Source organism: Lygodium microphyllum, chromosome 6 (genome assembly GCF_053477565.2).
Source record: "Lygodium microphyllum isolate KBCC chromosome 6, Lygodium_microphyllum_v1.1.10, whole genome shotgun sequence".
In the NCBI taxonomy this organism is placed as follows: domain Eukaryota; kingdom Viridiplantae; phylum Streptophyta; class Polypodiopsida; order Schizaeales; family Lygodiaceae; genus Lygodium; species Lygodium microphyllum.
In genome coordinates this window covers 10,282,005-10,300,711 of record NC_141140.1, presented here as the reverse complement: position 1 = coordinate 10,300,711, position 18,707 = coordinate 10,282,005, and the positions used below count along the sequence as shown (strand labels likewise).

Here is an 18,707-nt window from a genome sequence, read left to right as displayed (position 1 = left end):
ACAGCCCTCTGGCTTTTATTCAGCTGTCCTCAGCTGAAAAGCTTCTTGATATGGCTGAAGAATGTTTGGGTAATCCTTCATGAATTTTTCATCTACCCACTATGCATCTGTTGTGGGTAGATTCTTGAATTTTAGTAAGAATTTTCATGTCACAAGGCCACTTCTCGTGGTTCGATCCTTGTGAAACAAAATCTGTTCAGGTTCCAAGAGTTGCTCTGTTTCTTCAACTTCTGGGGGATCTTCAGTAATGGGTTCCTTTGGTTCTGGTCCTATGTAAGGTTTTAGCAAACTTACATGAAAAGCATTGTGTATTTTCCAATGAGCAGGAAGCTCAAGTCGATAAGAAACTTCATTTATTTTCTCAATCACTTTGAAGGGTCCAAAGTATCTACTGGAGAGCTTTGGAAAAGATGAATTTTGATTGGAACCTTGTTTGAGCCTGCTTTTATCAAACTTTAGCAAGACATATTGACCTTTTTCAAAAGCCAAAGGTCTTCTTCGTTTATCTGCTTGCTTCTTTTGTCGCTCTTGGGCAACTTTGATAGTGGCTCGAACTTGATCCATTGCTGTTTTTAAATCTGAAGCAAACTCATCAGCAGCAAAAATCTTATCTTTAATGCGAATAATTGGAGGAGGAATCACTTTACCCTGTACTATTTCATTTGGAGCTTTCCCTGTGGATGAATGCACTGTATTGTTGTAAGCAAACTCCAATAATGGAAGATATTTCTCCCATTGTGACTTATGTTCACTAACATAAGCTTTTAGCATATCCAAAAGAGTGAGATTCATCACCTCTATTTGGCCGTCAGTTTGAGGATGAAAAGCTGAGGAGAACTTTAAAGTGGTTTCCAAATTCTCAAATAAAGCACGCCAAAAGTTACTTGTGAATTTGGAGTCTCTATCTGAAATGATCTCAGAAGGCATACCATGTAATTTGAAGATATGTTGAATGAAAAGTCTTGCAGCTTGTGCGGATTTCAATGTTTTATGACATGGAATAAAATGTGATTGTTTGTTGAATCTATCAATTATGACCCAAATCATATCATGACCTTGAGGTGTTCTTGGAATACCTGAGATGAAATCCATTGTGATAGATTCCCATGGATCTTTGGGCACTGGAAGAGGTTGCAACAATCCTGGAATCTTCTGCCTATCATACTTGGATTTTTGGCATATCAGACAAGCCTCAATGAAGTTATGTGTATCTCTTCGTAATGTTGGCCAATATAAGTAGCGCTCAATTGCACTTAAAGTGGCTGCCCTCCCTCTACGCCCTGCATAAGGGGGTTCATGACTTTCTTTAAGCACCTTTTGTCGAACAGGAAGAGTGACACAAAGGCGATTGTTCATGAGAAGATAACCGTCCTTGATGGAATAATCTGGATGAGAACCTCCTTGCTGTAAATTTGACCAAATTGCTGTAAAATCAGTATCTTCATCATAAGTATTCTTCATCGTTTGAAAATCTTCATGATGTACCACTGTAATAGATGCAATGCGAGACACAGCTCGTCTTTCCACTTGATTTGTTAAGTCTTCTCATGCAAGCACGAGATATCTCATATTCCATAAACCTGTAGGCATAGTAACCAAATCAACTACCCATTTGTAATGCATAGACAATGGATAGGTCAGTTGCAACCCATCTCTATGCTTTACCATGGAATACATCTGACAGACAGTGCATGATTTCATATAATGCTCCATATCTTTATACATGTTTTTCCACCAATACTTCTCTTTGATCTTGGCAAATGTGCCCCAAACTCTTCTATGTCTAGCCCATAAGCTTTCATGAAACTCCTGCATCACCTATTGTTGAGAAGCCCTATCTTCTAATACACGTACTAGAGCTCCTCTCTTTTTCTTTGCATGCTTTCATAAATATCTCTTTCAAGAAAAACCCATAAGCTTTTCTTTTAATCCTTTTGAATTCAGCTCCAAACCACTCAGCCTTCTTTGTCATGAGGCCGAGATATTGGCCTATTTTCAGCCAATCATCCTCATACAACTCTTCCAAAAATTGTGTTCTCACTGAAGCATAACACTGATGATGCTTTCTCTCTACTGCCCATCTCTTCTCCATGGTTGTAAGCTCTTTTCTTACTGCTGAAACCCCTGTTACAACAGTTGTACTTGCAGTAACAGCATACTCATTCCCTGGTGTCATAAAGTCGTTTTCAGCACCTATCACATCATCCTCTTCATCTTCCATCAACTCCTCTTCATTCTCAAACCTTGCTCGTGAGAGCATGACAGCCACGGGGTTTTCTCTACCTACAATATGCTGAAAATCTGGGTTAAGTGACTTTATATATGCAATCCACCGTAGCATGGCAATATCAAGAGTTGAACAATTTACTATCATGCCCAATAAAGGTAGACAATCAGTCTCTACCACTACATGAGCTCCCATAAAATACTCCCTAACACACTTAAGGGCTGTCACTACATCCCAAAGCTCTCTTTTGACTTGAGAATACCGTTGTTACCGTTCATTGAGGACCTTTGCTCCAAAACGAATGGCATACCTATTCCCATTAGCATCATCCTGACCCACTACCCAACCAATGCCAATTGGGCTTGTTCCACGGTGAGAATAATAGGCTGTCCATTCTCATAATTTACTCTCTTTAGTGTTGGGGCTGAAATCAATAAGCTCTTTAACTTCTGAACTGCCTTCATATGTTGTTTACCCCACCAAAACTTTTGCCCTTTTCTCAAGACCTAATATAAACTTTCAGTCGCATGAGCAAAATGTGGAATCCATATCAAGTAAAAGACACATGCACCCAAAAATCTTTTTACCTTGAATACATTCAAATATGTCTCCCGCATCCTGCTTATGGCATCAATCTTTACTGGTGAGGGCTTTCTCCCATATGGTCCACACATGTGCCCAATAACTAATACTTCCTCCACTCCAAAAACCGACTTTTCTCTTGACAGAGTCAAATGCACTTCTTCAAGACGGCTCAAGATCTTGTCACAATCAACAATATGATCAGCCAAAAATCTTCTACATCCATGCTCATTCAACTCTTCATTCTTCTCATAGATATCACATCCTTTGATCGGCACATCATTAAGAAAGGGTAAGGTCAACTGAGGAATATACTCCCTCAAAACTTTATGCATAGCATTCATCATATGCGCCACTGAATTGGTTGCTCCCTATGGAAGCGTACACATCCTAACCAATCCAAGTGGTGTCTTCCCGGCTTTCTAGTGCAAGCTGGAACTGATCATATCCCGAATATAAATCTCCCATAGAGTAAATTGCCTCACCTGCAAATGCTTCTGCAAATTCATCCACTATTGGGCCTGATCCAACATTCCTTATGGTGACTTTATTAACTGGTTGTAAATCCTGTATAAACCTCAAAGAATCATTCTTCTTTAGAACAATAAACCACCAATTCGAATATGGAGCTGAAGAGGACTCCAAAATCCGCATCCTAATCTTCTCGTTCAAAAGCTCGAGTAGCTTTGGCAAATATGCCCTGAGGTACTAGAATAGGCTTTAAATTCCATGGCACATGAGGTACTGTAAAGATCACCATAGGTGCAACTATGGTTGAATCAACAAATCCAATTTCATCTAGCTAAAACGCAAAGGCTTTCTCATGCCTTGCCAACATCTGCAAGAAATATGCTCTTTCTGCATGCAAAAGAAAGCTTGTATCACCAATTTTTAGCTTTTGTAAAGTTTTATCTGTAAATTTATGTCCTACTCCATGTGGATCCTGTAAACTAGGCTGTTGGGTCACTTTTTCAGCCAACCCATCACTTTCACGTGGTAAAGGCAAAGCCACTGGCTTAACCTTCTTTGCAATTGTTTTGTACTTTGTATCCACCCTTGCTTCAACCCTGTTTTGCAACCCATAACATTAATGCTCATTTATCTTGTTTTCAGCATTGATTGCTGCAGAAATTTCAGCCACTGTATCAACATCAACCACCCTTGAAAACAACCCTAAAATACCTTCATTTGCAGCCATCAAACCATATGACTTCAGCTCTTTTTCAGCCCATCCTACATATTTTCTTTTCAACCCTATACATAGATGGAATATTCTTAAAACTGCCAAGACTACATGCTGTCCATTCCTACAATCCAGACACAAACACAGTTTCCCCTTTTCTTGGAGGCATAATTATCTTCCTAGAGGCACTGCCATAGCCTCCACTTACAGCAGTGCTATCTAAAAACCCTTAAACTCTCGTGCATTAGGTGGCATAGAATTATCCTGCAGCATATCCCGATTGCGGGGATGATTCCACAAACAATGAGAAACTGCCCCTTTGTATTGTCTTTACTCCGAACTCGAGCATATGAAGAACCATCATCCAAGGTTTTTGTTTCCATCCTTGATTCCAAGATATAGGGCTGTCCCAAAATCACCAGATAACTACATGAATCCTGCACAAAAAAACGATATTCATCCCTAACATCTCCAATAGTCACGGGTACATTCGGACAAGCCGCATAAAGATCCCTTGATGAATTGTTTACTGCTAGCATGTGACATCCCGGATCTACATCAATCGGCCAACCTTCATTCTCATACAAGCTGCATGCCATAACATTGATTTCGGGACCATGATCCAAGGAAGCTATGCAAGGCATCTCTTTCTCCCACTTTAATAATCGTCTCTATTGTAGCACGAGCCCAATGCGTTTGTGAATAATGACTGCGGAATAAAATGAGCATCTTCTTTTTCATGTGCTTGTTGATGGACATCCCCACTATACATAGCCTTCTCTCTATGCTTAGTATTGCCCATAATACCATTTTCAACCACAAGCTTGCTGTCTACACTCCTGTTTAACCCATTTTCAGCATCATCCTATTCCAATCTGCGGTATTGGTGCCAGGATGGTCACATGTGCTACATCAGTGGCATTGTTGACAGACATTGCGAGCTGCTATGATCTTCTCTATCTTCAAGAGCTGGTATGATCGACATCGACATTAGGTTCTCTCCAAGGCACCTTGGTGGTGGCTTGATCATCCACTGCTTGGGTATCCATGGTTCTACTTGGTGGTTCTATGTTGTATGGTTTTTGATTCATTCTCATTGTACCATTGTATTGTATCAGATCACCCATGATCTGAGAGAGGGTATTGCATGCCACCATTTCCAAAATTTGGCTCTATTGGAAGACCAGTTTCTGTTGCATGTACTTTGCCATCTTTCCAAAAGACTAACTTTTTTGCTTCCGCTTCACGTTAGGCTATACAGTCTCTCTTTTCATGCTATAAACTGTCACACCAAATGCATCTCCTCTTGTATCCTTCTCTCTACGGCCTTTGGGCTGTTGCCCAACCCTTCTCTTTTACCTTGACATCCAACTTTTCGACCTTTGCATAGATTTTTGTCAAATTCAGCCTCAAATCATGCATGCCTTTGATTAATTCATCCACAGCATCACCTTTAAGAGCCAAATTAACAGGCACATCTGGTTGTTCTGCCATAGCCACACGCGCCTTGGCTACAATTTCAACCCCCTTCTAAGCACTGGCAAGTGTAGTACCTGTACCCCATCTTAATTTCATCCGGTCTCTCTTTACCAAAATATGCACTGCCTCAGTTACATTAGCCCAATCTAATTTCAGCCCCGTTTCAAAAGAGGCATCTTCTAGACGATCAATCAGCTTTTTCTACAAGACAAGATCTGCAGCCTTCAGAAACAAATCAATCGTCTAACTCTCCAATGATTGCTACTCATCAGCATCCAACTGCGCATACTGACTTTCAAATTCATAGAGCAAAGCTGTAGCAACCAACCCTTTATTGGGCTTTTCAATCCAATCTGTAAATGTCTTTTTAGTTACCAATCCTGCATCTTTCAAGAAAAACTCTTCTCTCAAAGCTTTCTTAAAAGTTGCCCAATCAACATCTCTTCTATGTAACTCATCAATCCGATCATACAAAGCATGCATGGCCAAACGACAGAAATACTGACTCTATGCATACTGCGGTACCCCATGAAACATCTTTTCTTCATACAACCGAATGAAGGCCGAAACATTTTGACCCTTAAACTGCTTCAATTCTTGTCCCATTGTCTGCAATGCATTCACAACTAAAGAATCAATTCTTTCTACTTCATGCCGAGTTTACATTTACTATTGTAACAACAACCGCTGATGTTGTTGTTGCAACAAAGCAATCATCTGTTGTAAAGCATCACAACCACTTGAACCTATAGAATCCCCTGTCTTTACACAATGGTTGTGCACACCAAGCAATCAAATATCCCACCAAAAGTACATTATGCGAGACAGTCTATAGAGGCAGTATCTACTTTCAAATACTTGGGGATTGAGATACCTGTAGACCACAGATGACATACATGTGTGTGTGGGAGCTTTCGCTCAACCACCAAGACCCACGGACCGCTTATTGTTTCAAGTGTTCCAAGCCGAGCACTAATGGCTACCTCTCACATAGCCGATACGCCATCCATATCTACGGGTGTAGTGAGCTTACATCCATGCCGTTCGAGTTACCTCCTCTTCCGCGCACTCCGGTAGCTCCACGATCCAAGTGCAAGCTTCAAGTAAGCCCCATTCTCAAGCTCCACGCTCCAAGCTCCATCACCACGAGCAAGAGAAGAGAAGAGAAGAGGGCAGGGTCTTGATGGAAGTTGCTCGTGCCATGATGAATGAGAAGAAGATGCCACTCTATTATTGGGCTGAGACTATTATGACAGCCATGTATATCTTGAATCGGACTCCCACTGCAGGTATTCATGAGATGACACAGTTTGAGAAGCTGTATGACGCCGGATGTAAGTCACATAAAAGTCTTTGGCTGTCTTGCTGTGTATATTCCAGATGAAAAAAGGAAGAAGCTAGATCCAAAAGCGCATAAGTGTGTCTTCATTGGATATTTACAAGAGACGAAGGCATACAAATGCTATGATCCCTCTACCAGGGAGACCTTGGTGAGCAAGGATGTTATTTTTTATGAGATGGGTTCTTGGTATGTCTCACCGGCAACAGTGCCATCGGATATGCCTTCCACTCATGTATCTACAGTTGATATGCAACAGAGCACTGCTATGACAAGACCTAGTAGTCAGACAGTATCTCCATGGACAGGGAGATTGAGGAGCTCACCGTCCACTGACACCAATATGTCAGTGAGGGGGAGACATGATGTCGCGGACAAAGGAAAAGAGAAAGTTACTGAGGATGTATCTGGGATGATGACACTTGGTAGGATGACTTCTGGATATGAGTCTACCGATACTTTAGACAGTGAACTTGGTATTCCGACTCTCTATACGTCTGGCGCAAGGCAGAGCAGGTACATTCCGCCTCATGAGAGAGGGGAATCGAGCAGTGCGCCACAGCTTAGACGCTCACAGAGGGTTAGATACCCTGTTGACAGGTTGACATATAGTGACTATACTGCAAAGCATTATGCTTACATGACAAAAGTGATGGAGATCAAAGAACTAGGTACATATGCTGAAGCGGTGGAAAATGAGAACTGGTGTACAGCTATGGATGAAGAAATGAATGCCTTGGCTGAAAATAAGACATGGGATCTTGTGCCACTGCCTGAAGGAAAAAAGACCATTGGCTGCAAATGGATCTACAAAATCAAATGCAAGTCAGAAGGCAATATGGAAAGGTACAAAGCCAGGCTGGTTGCTAAGGGGTATGCCCAACAGTATGGACTTGATTATGAGGAAACATTCAGCCCTGTTGCCAAAATGGCAACCATACGCACTGTGATTGCTTTGGCTGCTGCTAGAGGATGGAAATTACAGCAAATGGACGTTAAGAATGCATTTCTTAACGATGACTTGGCAGAGAATGTCTATATGGTTCAGCCAAAAGGGTATGTTCACCCTGATTTTCAGCATTATGTATGCAAGCTAAAAAAGGCACTGTATGGGCTGAAGCAAGCTCCGAGAGCTTGGCATGCTAGGATCAATAACTACTTGCAGAGGTTGGGTTTTACTATTGGTAGGGCTGATCACAGCCTATTTACAAAGAAGACCAACAGTGGCTTGGTAGTGCTGGTCATATATGTTGATGATTTGATAATCACTGGTGATGATGACTTGGGCATACAGTATGTAATGAAGATGCTGAAATCTGAATTTGACATGAAAGATCTAGGTGAATTGAAATACTTTTTGGGTATTGAGGTAATCAAGGCTGAAAATGGTTTATGGCTGATGCAGAAACATTATGCCATGGAAATGCTGAAGAAATATGGCATGGCTGAATGCAAACCATTGGATACACCCCTTGATCAGAATATCAAGCTGGACATTAGCACTGGAGCTGAAATTCAGGATGTGACTATGTACAGGCAGATGGTTGGAAGTCTGATCTACTTGACCATCACTAGGCCAGATCTGAGTTATGCAGTTGGGCTCATAAGTCAGTTTATGCAAAAGCCCAGAAAGCCACATTTGGATGCTATTAGGCGGATTATGAGATATGTTAAGTCCACTGTAGATTATGAGTTGTTCTATATGAGAGATAAGCCCTTGAAACTAGTTGGATACACAGATGCGGACTAGGCAGGATGCTCATATGATCGCAGATCTACGAGTGGTTATGCTTTTGGCCTTGGAAGTGGGATGATCAGCTGGAGCAGCAAGAAGCAACCAACGGTTGCATTGTCTAGCATTGAGGCAGAGTACAGGGGTGCTACATTGGCAACATGTGAGATTTCATGGCTGCTCAAGCTTATAGCTGATTTGGATATTCAGATGGATGCTCCAGTGACCTTATTATGTGACAATCTCAGTAGTGTACTCCTGGCAACAAATCCAGTATACCATGCCAGGACAAAACACATAGAGGTACACTACCATTTTATCAGAGAGATGGTTCTTGCAGGGAGAGTAAATCTTATGCATGTGAAAACTAATGAACAGGTTGCAGATATCTTTACCAAGTCTTTGGGTAAAGATAAGTTTAGTAGTTTCAGACAGCTACTTGGAGTTCATCAGATGATTTGAGCTTGAGGGAAAGTGTTAGAATATCAAGCTCCCATTACTCTTCTGTCAGTATGTATGACGGACATTAGCTGTGTCCACCTATATCAGCAAGTGTGGGACATTAAATAAGTCGGTGGTCTTAGACCCAGTGTGAATGGTCCTACAAACCTTAGTACTATTGTATACACTTATGTTATGTTAGTAGTCTATAAAATAATGGAATATAATGAACGACCTGAAGGTTAGGTTGCTGCTCCATTACATTGTCTCTCTCCCTCTCTCTTCCAACAAAGGTCACCTAGTCCATTTGTACAGGATCCCTCTCCTACCCGTTCTCTCCATGTTTCATAGAAGGCCTGTTCTACTAGCCTTCATGTGCCATTTATGGCACCCTCTATATAGGTGCTTGTACTCTCTTCTTTACCCAAAGAGAACCGGCTTGATGATTCAAACTACTTACTTTAGTCGTGTAAGGTGGAGTGTAGCCTTGGTACCTTTGATCTTTGGGAGTTTGTTGCCCATCCTATTCCTCATCCAGTGGAGGATCCCACCGTTGGATCATTGATGGATCGTACAACCTTATGAGATTGGCTCAACTCTAGAGCTCAATCTTTCCTCTTTATGAGCTTACAAGATTCTGTCCGTGCATGTGCGCAAGTTGCGAGAGTAGTGGAAGTGTAGGCAAAGCTTGCTTCTTTGTACCATTAGAAGACATTTGCCTACCACATTACTCTCGAGAAGAAACTACGGATGCTCGTTGTTGATGATTCTCCTTCCATAAAGGATTATATCAACAAGTTGGAGAACATTAAGGATGAGCTTGTATCCCTTGGCAGAATGATCTCTTCAAAGGATATGGCTATAATTCTCACTCAACTACCATCTCCCTAGTTTGATGTCTTCTACACCAGCCTTCTTACATCGAGAACCCGTGAAGAGCTTCTATGGAAGGAGCTTGCCCTGCTTATTTTGGAACATGACGAGCACGCCAAAGAGGTAGCCAATGGACCCACCTCCACCAAAGCTTTTGTTGCATGTTCGGGAGGGGGGGAGAAGAAGAAAGGAAAGTCAAGGCTTAAAGACAAGAGAGTTCAAGCTCTGACTCCGACTCAAAGAAGCCTAAATGCCCATACTATAAGAAGGGGACACATCCAAAGGAGAAATATTGAAAAAGTACCCTCATCTTCATCTAGGAGTGAAAGATGGAGCTAAAATGTCTGAACCTTCTACCTCTACTCCAGCAATTACCCATGAGTCAATGTTCCTTCATATTGTTGACTTGGAGGAGCCTTCTTCAATGGTTGCCTTGTCTTTTGAGAGGCCCTGGCTCGTTGATAGTAGAGCTTCTAGTCATATGACTCCATGAGGTGATTTGTTGCATGATCTATGCCCTTCTATGGGTTCTGCCACTATAGATTACATTGTTTTGGTGCCTCTTTGTGGTGTTGGCACTTTGCCTCTATTTCCCGACCGTGCGTCAAACTCCCTTTCACAGGCCCTTTAAGTTCTGAACTTGGGCTTTCCACTCCTCTCAGTTTGTTGTCTTACTAGGCTTGGTATCCTGGTGGTCTTCACCGAGCAGGCCGTTTGTATTCAGAGTTCTTCTATAGGGGAAGTTATCACAATAGGTTGGCAAGAGTGTGGGCTTTACAAGCTCCATTCCCCTTCTCTTATGTAGGGTCCTCTGAGCCACTTGTCTATTGCTACACCTGTTCCCACTTGTGCACCAACTTTTCCACAAGTTTCTTCACTTCCTCCACCCTCTCCTTTGCTGGTTCTCTCGTGTCCCCCCATCCCTTTCAGAGGGGGACAATCTCAGTCATGCGGCTGTGGATTCCCCGGCCCCTAGTGTTTCAGAGGGGGTTTCCTAGGATCCTGAGGAGGAGCTTCTTTATCGACACTCTTCATCGACAGACTTCACCAACATTGGCATTCCTCTTGCCATCCCACGATTCGTTACTTCCTTGGTCTTTTGCCACATCCAAGGTCTAAGAGGGGGTGTTAGCAATCATGTTTGTCATGCCTTGTCATGTCCTACCTGTGAGTCTCAATCTGAGTCAGACGAGGACTTTTGGAGCTCTGACGATCTATCATACGTCTTAAAGGGGGGGGCTACTCATTCTAGAGTGGCTACTTGAGTGCATTTCTTTTGCTATCAGACAAGGACTTTTGGAGCTTTGACAAATTTGTCATGTGTTTTGATGGGGAAGGCTACTCATTCTAGAGTGGCTATCTGGGTGCATTTCTTTTGTTTGTCAGGTTCCAATGTGTTTTCCATTAGCAATTTTTGCATTTCCCAGGCTGTCCACATCTGCCAGACATTATTCTTGCAGTCCGATGTTTTGGCGGCCATCTTGCATTTTCTAAGCATTTATTATACCACGACCAACATTAAATGCTAGTCACCCAACATTTATGGCATTTCCAAATTTCAGTAGACCAGTTTGGGGGTTTTGTGGTTATTTATAGCCATTCCCCACTTGGCAATCATTCATATCATCATCTTTCTTCTTTCCTATACCCACCCGATGGAATCTACCATAGATATGTGCAATTGAGTCGAGTCCTCACAATAGCTTGCTAAAAGATATACATACCTCGTGTTGGTATATACAAATGTCAACCTACTTTAAGCTACATGGCTTTAGCATCGACAAACTACTCCCCTTTCAATATTCCCTTGATACACCATCTCTTGCTTTGAGACGTTCAAAGATTGACAGGATCATCAAAGTGGACCTCACTCAATTGGATACCAAGAGGACATGGTTAGCACCAATATATGAGACGGAGATGAAGATTGCTTTCTACTGAGAGCATCTTCTCCACATGAAACCAACCTTCTTCCTCAGATAGGGTGGTAAATAACCTAATTAAGCACTATTTACAGCAATTAACAAATTCACAAAACTAAAATGTACAGTGGACACCTCGTTGGCCCCAAAACTAACGCTCCTTTCGGTATTTATTTAACTTAATTGAAAAAAAAGTTTATGAACAATGGGATTCTCCCAATCCCTTTCAGTATTCCAACTTCCCTTGCTATCCAAAATGACGACCAAGTCTTCAATCTGATTTGCCCCTTGATTCGAGGGGTAAATTGGCCTTCACCCGATTTAATGGAGATGGAAAATGCCCCTAATTCATTAATTTGCTGGTCCTTCCACTTGAATTTGACTACAATCAACTTCACCCGTGGTGAATCCGAGTCTTGGAGCTTCCAATTTGTGACACACTTCCCAAGGTTGCTGCTAAACCCTAATTTCTGCTGCTGCAGATTAGGGTTTACAGCAAAGAAATCTGAAATTTCTCAGCATTTGGTAATCTCAATGCTGTAAACTTCAAAGCAAGGCTGTAGAAAGACTGGGAGATGAGAGAGAATGCTGAGGAGAGAGAAAATTCAACTTTCTTTATAAAGAACTGTAGAAAATCTATCATTTACTGCTGCTGCCCTGTCTCAATAGCTTATAGATACAAAGAACTGAAGAAAATCAATCATTTATTGCTATTGCCCCATCTCAACAGCCTATAGATGCTATCACCTACTATTGATTGGTCTTCTCCAACCCCTGGCTGTCTCAAAAGGTCCTCCAATGGTTTCAAATCAAACCAACAACATCTCCTCGCTCTCTCTTACAGGTTGAATCCACTCAAATGTCTCTCCTACCTCTAAAGACGTTTTTCAATCTTGCATGGGCATTTTTAACAAGTGGCAACCTTCGCAAATGGTTTTTCTAGCATTATCCATAATTAATTATTAATTTTCAATCTTTCAATACTGAAAATTAATCTAATAATTATTTCAATGCTCTAAAAAATAATCTGACTGGCCAATAATTAAATTGGCTAGACAACTTCCATTCCCTAGTGTCTCTGTACCATCTTTGACCATCAAATTGGCGTTACGTATCATTAAACACCACTTCTCTAGTGTCACCAACTAACATTTATGGACAAATGAATAACCTAGGCCAACAACTAGCACCATATACCACCAAGTACATGTGCTGCATAACTTATAGCAACTTTTACCTTTGGCATCCCGTAATTTCCTCGGGTCCTAGGCTCGTAAATTTACTCTAACCCCAGTTACATCTCACATGTGCAACATTTACTTAACCATGTGATTAAAAATTAATCCACATATTAAGTGAGGTTTCAAAAAAACATGTCCTCATGACACCATACCACAAATGATGGTTTTATTGTTATCTGAGATACATGGATACCCACCTTTCCCATGGGATTAGATGTGCTATTGGCCAACTATGCACCTCTCTACATCAATTAGAGATTGAGACCAATACATATAGATCCATAACCCTAGAGGAGCGCATGTGTTAGATATGTCAACTGGAGCCAAAAAGAAAGGAGCACTACATTTGCTGTTACTGGGCATACTATGAGATTTAGGGCCGCTTTCATTATCTCTTTAAAAACAAGCTTGGGCCACTATTAAGAGTCATGGATTGCATAGAGATCAACGATGTATTGACCTCTTTCTCCTTGAGATATCACGAATTAGAGAGACTCTCCTCCAATAGAGCTCCAATGTGTCAAGGACCTATCCAAAGGTAGCTCACAAATTTCTTTATGATGACGAAGGCCCAAGGGCCTTCAATGCAGTCCTAGTCTCAGCCAACATTTAGGAGGAGCATTGAGGAGACACCAACATAGCCACAATCGTGCACGAGAAGCATTGATTAATCAAGTGGTCCAACTTGGCTAATCCAAACATCCAAATCCCGACCCAATGCATCGACGACACATGTATATGAAGAAACAAAAGATTATTGCTCGCGCTAGAACTAGGCTCCATGTATCTCCATAATATTACTAGTCTATGCCCATTAGGCTTTATTGTTAGCAATCCTGGTTATCATGCCTTGTCATCTCCTGCTTGTGAGCCTAGTGTGTCAAACAAGGACATTAGGAGCTCTGACAAGTTTGTCATGTATTTTGATGGCGAAAGCTACTCATTCTAGAGTAGCTATCTGGGTGCATTTCTTTTGTTTGTTGGATTCCAGTGTGTTTTCTGTGGGCAATTTCTGCATTTCCCAGGCTATCCACACCTATCGAACATTGTTCTTACCAATCAGATTTTTCTATGGCCACCTACCATTTTCTTCTGGCATTTTTCCAGTAGTGCGACCAGCATTAAATGTTGGTCGGCCGACATTTATGGCATTTATTATAGCAGGTCGACAAATTTAGGGCATTTATTGCTATTTATAGCTTTGCCCATCCCACACTTGGCAGATCATCTCATTCAATTTTCTTCTTCTCTAGCAGGTGCATACTCCAACTTTGTCGTCTTCCTCCGTCTTCGATGCTGCTATCATCATTAGCCTAATCAAGTGCCTCACTGACACTATGGGGCTACATGCAGAGACTGATCAATCATCTTCCTATATTCAACATTTGTTTCTTGTTCAGTGCAGATTTCTTTTCTTGCAGATTGTATCTCTCTCTTTCTCTGTGTTCAAGTCCTCCTTCCCGTTGCACACTCACATGATATCAGAGCCTAAGAGAGACACCGACTATTGCCAAGCAACCTTGCAACATCAACATTTTACTGAAAACATAGCTTTCTACCTGGAGGCGTCCGCTTTTCTTGTGCCAAGTACCTGTTTTGTTGCATGCTTCCTCAGTCAAGCGACAATCTTCTACTGCAAACGCAGAGTTCCTTGCTCAAGCAATAGCTCTCCTCAGCAAATGCACATAGTCCTTGTGCAAGCAACAATCTATCTCCCCCAGGTGGACGCTCTACATTGCCTTTCTTGTTCAGTGCAGTTTTCTTTTATTCTTTTCTTGCAAATTGTCTCACTTAGTCTTTGCATTAAAGACAAGATTCTATGTATTTGGCTTCTTTTGAAGCGGTGCAAACATGTCCACTACCAAAAGTGAAAAAATAACCAATGACCAACATTCATGTCTAAATCACCTTCCTGGCCTGCATAGAATATCCAAATAACTTCAACACTGACCCATAGGTAATACCATAATATGTTGTACCTTTGAGATACCAAAAAACTTGCACTGCTGCACACCAACAAGAATGATGAGATTGCTGAAAGCCAGGTAGCATCAGATTTACCGATTCTAACTGTCACCCAGCTCATCCCTGCTGCATGTGATCAGCTGACATCACTTTCAGGCTGTGTACAGTTAATTCTCCCACCAAAAAGGTTGCTGCATTTTGGTTTTAAGCCTGTGCCCTAAGATTTACAGCATCTTCATCATCATCTCAGCTCTAACTAGTGGTTATAGCACTTGGGGTCTATCCCCAGTGAATGTCAACAAATGTCACACTTTGACTTCTCCCTCAGCCCACTCCCACAAGACTGGATAGCTCTGCCTTTGAGCATTATGTATAGGCATTCATTCATTTACAATATTTGTTCATTTGCTTCAGAATTGTCTCGTTCTCTATTGTGCATTATTGTGTAAGTTATTGTGTTTTAGTTGCATTCGTACATTCTATGTTTCCTCAATGCAAACCCTAGCTTATCTTTACAAGTACCTCACGAGCCATAGAGTTCAAATGTTCATCATATACAAGCAAGGAATACTATCTACCAAGAGATTTTGGTAAAATGGAAGGGCTATCCTAAGAAGATTCAACATGGGAGCATATGAGCACTTCACCAAGAAGGTTTACCACTTTAAAGTTAGATCTTCCTAGTAATAGTTACAATTGAGCATATTAATTAATATATAAAGTCATGTGTCAGGCTGGGTGGTGAATTGTGGCAGCTCTCCCCTCTATACACCATCATTTTCAGCTTCAATTCTTCTCCAGATTTGATCTACTGCATCTTCTCTCCTGCCTGCATCCTCTCTCCTATTTGTGCACTCAAAAGTTTGCTACTGCTGAAAACCCTAATTCTGCACAACCTTATCAGAAATTATAACAACCATTCATCAGCGCACTGCCAAGCTGCTCAGCTCACTGTGTCTTTTGGTCACTCATATAACAGTCACCCGATGATTCCCCATGGCAGTTCATTTGTGCCTTACATAGACACCGGTTATCAAAATCGCTGCACAGACACCGGTTTTTTATATATCAGTGCACATTTCTTCATATTTTTATCTCGTCTTCTTCTCGAGTTTGAGTTTCTGATCGCTGTGAATCGACAATTCTTTTCGCTTGCTCGTAGAAATGCTGATGCAACTCTTATTCACAAAGGTGCAGGGCCAGGTCTGTGTGGATGCTGAGAACCAAAGGAAGGACAACGAAACATTTTGAGACTTTATCAGATTAATCGGATCATTATCGACCATCGTTCGCAACCAGACAACAGTGAAACGACTGAAGAGAGTTATTGAAATGGGAAGATAGCCACTCACAGTGGCTGCGTCGGGCTGCTGTTGCTCCTCACCATCGCTACTGATGGCTTGTATGGTGCTCCTGTTTTTTTTCTTCTGCTGCTTCTGGCATATGAGCTGGAAATCTCTGCTCGAGCTGAGAACTGCAACATGAGCAGGCGGAGGCTGCTTGCGGAGAAACGAAGCGTACGAAGGGGAGGAGATGGAGCTGGTGAGTGCACACCTGCCGCAAGCAGCCATTAGAAATCAGCCACCTCTCCCTACGACGTGGTCCGTTCGTTTCATAAGCTAACGAATCGGAGGAGGTGAAATAAATCTTCTATTGCTAGGCCATGTTTAGATAGTGGGATAATGGTATTTTTCTCCTATTTCATAGTTTAAATCAAACTAGGTTTCTTTGTCGTGTTTCACTCAATAATTTATTTCTCATTTTTTCAAGTATACTTATGTGACGTTTTGTAATTATCTTTTTTATTATTTTTTGGTCTCCTTTTCATTCCTAAGTTGTTTCATTTCTCTCTCTCTCCCTCTCTTTGTGTCGTCCCCTCCCGCCCATTCCCTATGCCTAGATATTTTTCCCCTCCCTCTTTCTTACCCCAATTCTCTCTATAAATTTTCTCTCTCCCTCTCTCCACCTTTTGTTTTATTTTATTCTCTCTCAACTCTCTCTCTCTCTCTCTCTCTCAAATCTATAAAACTTGCAACAGACAATGTCAGATATACATATAATCTCACCTGCACATGGCTATAAGAAATGGCTCTCTCTCTCCCGCTCCCTCTCTCTCTCGTCAAACTTAAAACCAAAAGCAATTTATAAATTTTGTGACATAGAATACTAGATATACAAGCAATCTCTTCTATGCATCATATTTATAAACGTTCATCCTTACACGAAGGCAAGAAATTACATGATTGCTTCACGCAATATTTAGAAATAGCAATGTTATACTAAAAAATGGATCACAATTAAAACAAAGACCAAGCACTACAAAAAGACTTTCTCTAAGCATAAATCGTTTTGATCTCCAAGTAGGACATTCACAAGTGAAGTAGAGCCTGACTCTATTATCATTGGTCTCTTTTTACCAATCGTACCATGAAGGGAAGGTATAAGACATCCTACTTTCCATTAGCAAGCCAAGAATGCTAAGTTTAAGATATCATATTTTCTGTCCACACATGGCCGATTGTCTCCAAGTATCACATGTAAATGGCCGATGCCAACAAAAAAAGTGTTGCTTCCAAAGTACCTAATAGAAACAAAGCTTCCTCTTCTTTAAGGAATCATTAGCAAAATCATCATCCTTGAGCAAAACATGCGAAGGCAAAGCAGGATTTGATTCCACACTTTCTACTAATAATCGCACGAGGAATGAGATCATCCTATCTCTCTTTTTAGCACCTGCATCTAAACAAAATCTCAATATAAGTACATGGAATAACTAACAAAGACCATTTAATTTCCAAAATAAAAATCCATGGCTGAACACTTGTGAATCATTCAGTAGGTAGTAATAGACGTTGATGCAATGTCACAGAACAATCCAAATCCTTGAACCCATACTTAAATCAATGCCTTAGTATCTTATTAGTATGAGATCGTTGAAACCTCTTCCTATGGTCAACCTAATATATATACACTCGAAAACATTGCATGTATCCACAATGTATAACCTCAATAAAAGCCGAGAGCTTAATATCTATGTTGACATCATCATGTAAACACTCAACAACTCTTAGAAGCATCATTATTATATCATCGCTCATTATTGCATGCAACGTGCACTGTAGCTCCTTTTGATAGTCAGAAGTAATAGCCCCACTCTAGAGTAGGCATCTACAAAAGTTGAATAAATATCGAAATATGAAAAATAATTCACTTCCAAAATAGTACAAGCTAACCAAACATGGCATGAAGAGCAATTCACACATATGCCAAACCAGTAACTGTGCATGGTCATCAATAGCTACATCCCTATAGAAAAAGCTACACCTTCTAAAGTACATCCTTATACACAATGTTTGTGGTCATGTCCCCATCCATGTCACCCAATAGGACTTTCACACCATGTGAAGTTTTCGCCCTTGAAAATGCAATATACAATTGACCATGCGTAGATATTGGAGCTTTTAGATAAAGTCTAACAATGGATAGAATCTACCATTGCGATTTGTTGATTATCATAGTGAATCCCTATAGAAAAAGGATTGCACATTACTACACCTTCCGTATACACAATGTTTGTAGTCATGTCCCCATCCTTGTCACCCAACATGACTTTCACACCATGTGAAGATTTCACCCTTGAAAACGTAACATATAATTGACCATACGTAAATATTGGGGCTTTTAGATAAATCCCAACAATAGATAGAGTCTACCCTTGCAACT

The 18,707-nt window shown here is 41.1% G+C and overlaps 1 protein-coding gene across 5 annotated transcripts in view; it reads right to left on the bottom strand.

Annotated features, from left to right (window-relative positions):
• Positions 1–16,627, bottom strand: part of LOC148034303 (uncharacterized) — a 42,254-nt gene extending 25,627 nt beyond the window's left edge. For all 5 annotated transcript variants that reach the window (XR_015691061.1, XR_015691060.1, XM_087679249.1 and 2 more), the window contains exon 1: positions 16,337–16,627. Coding sequence is in view for 3 of the 5 variants with exons in the window: in XM_087679249.1 (XP_087535375.1) it covers positions 16,337–16,555 (219 nt within the window). In the remaining 2 variants the exon portion in view is untranslated. The remainder of the gene's footprint in view (positions 1–16,336) is intronic.
• Between the last annotated feature and the right edge of the window lie 2,080 nt (positions 16,628–18,707).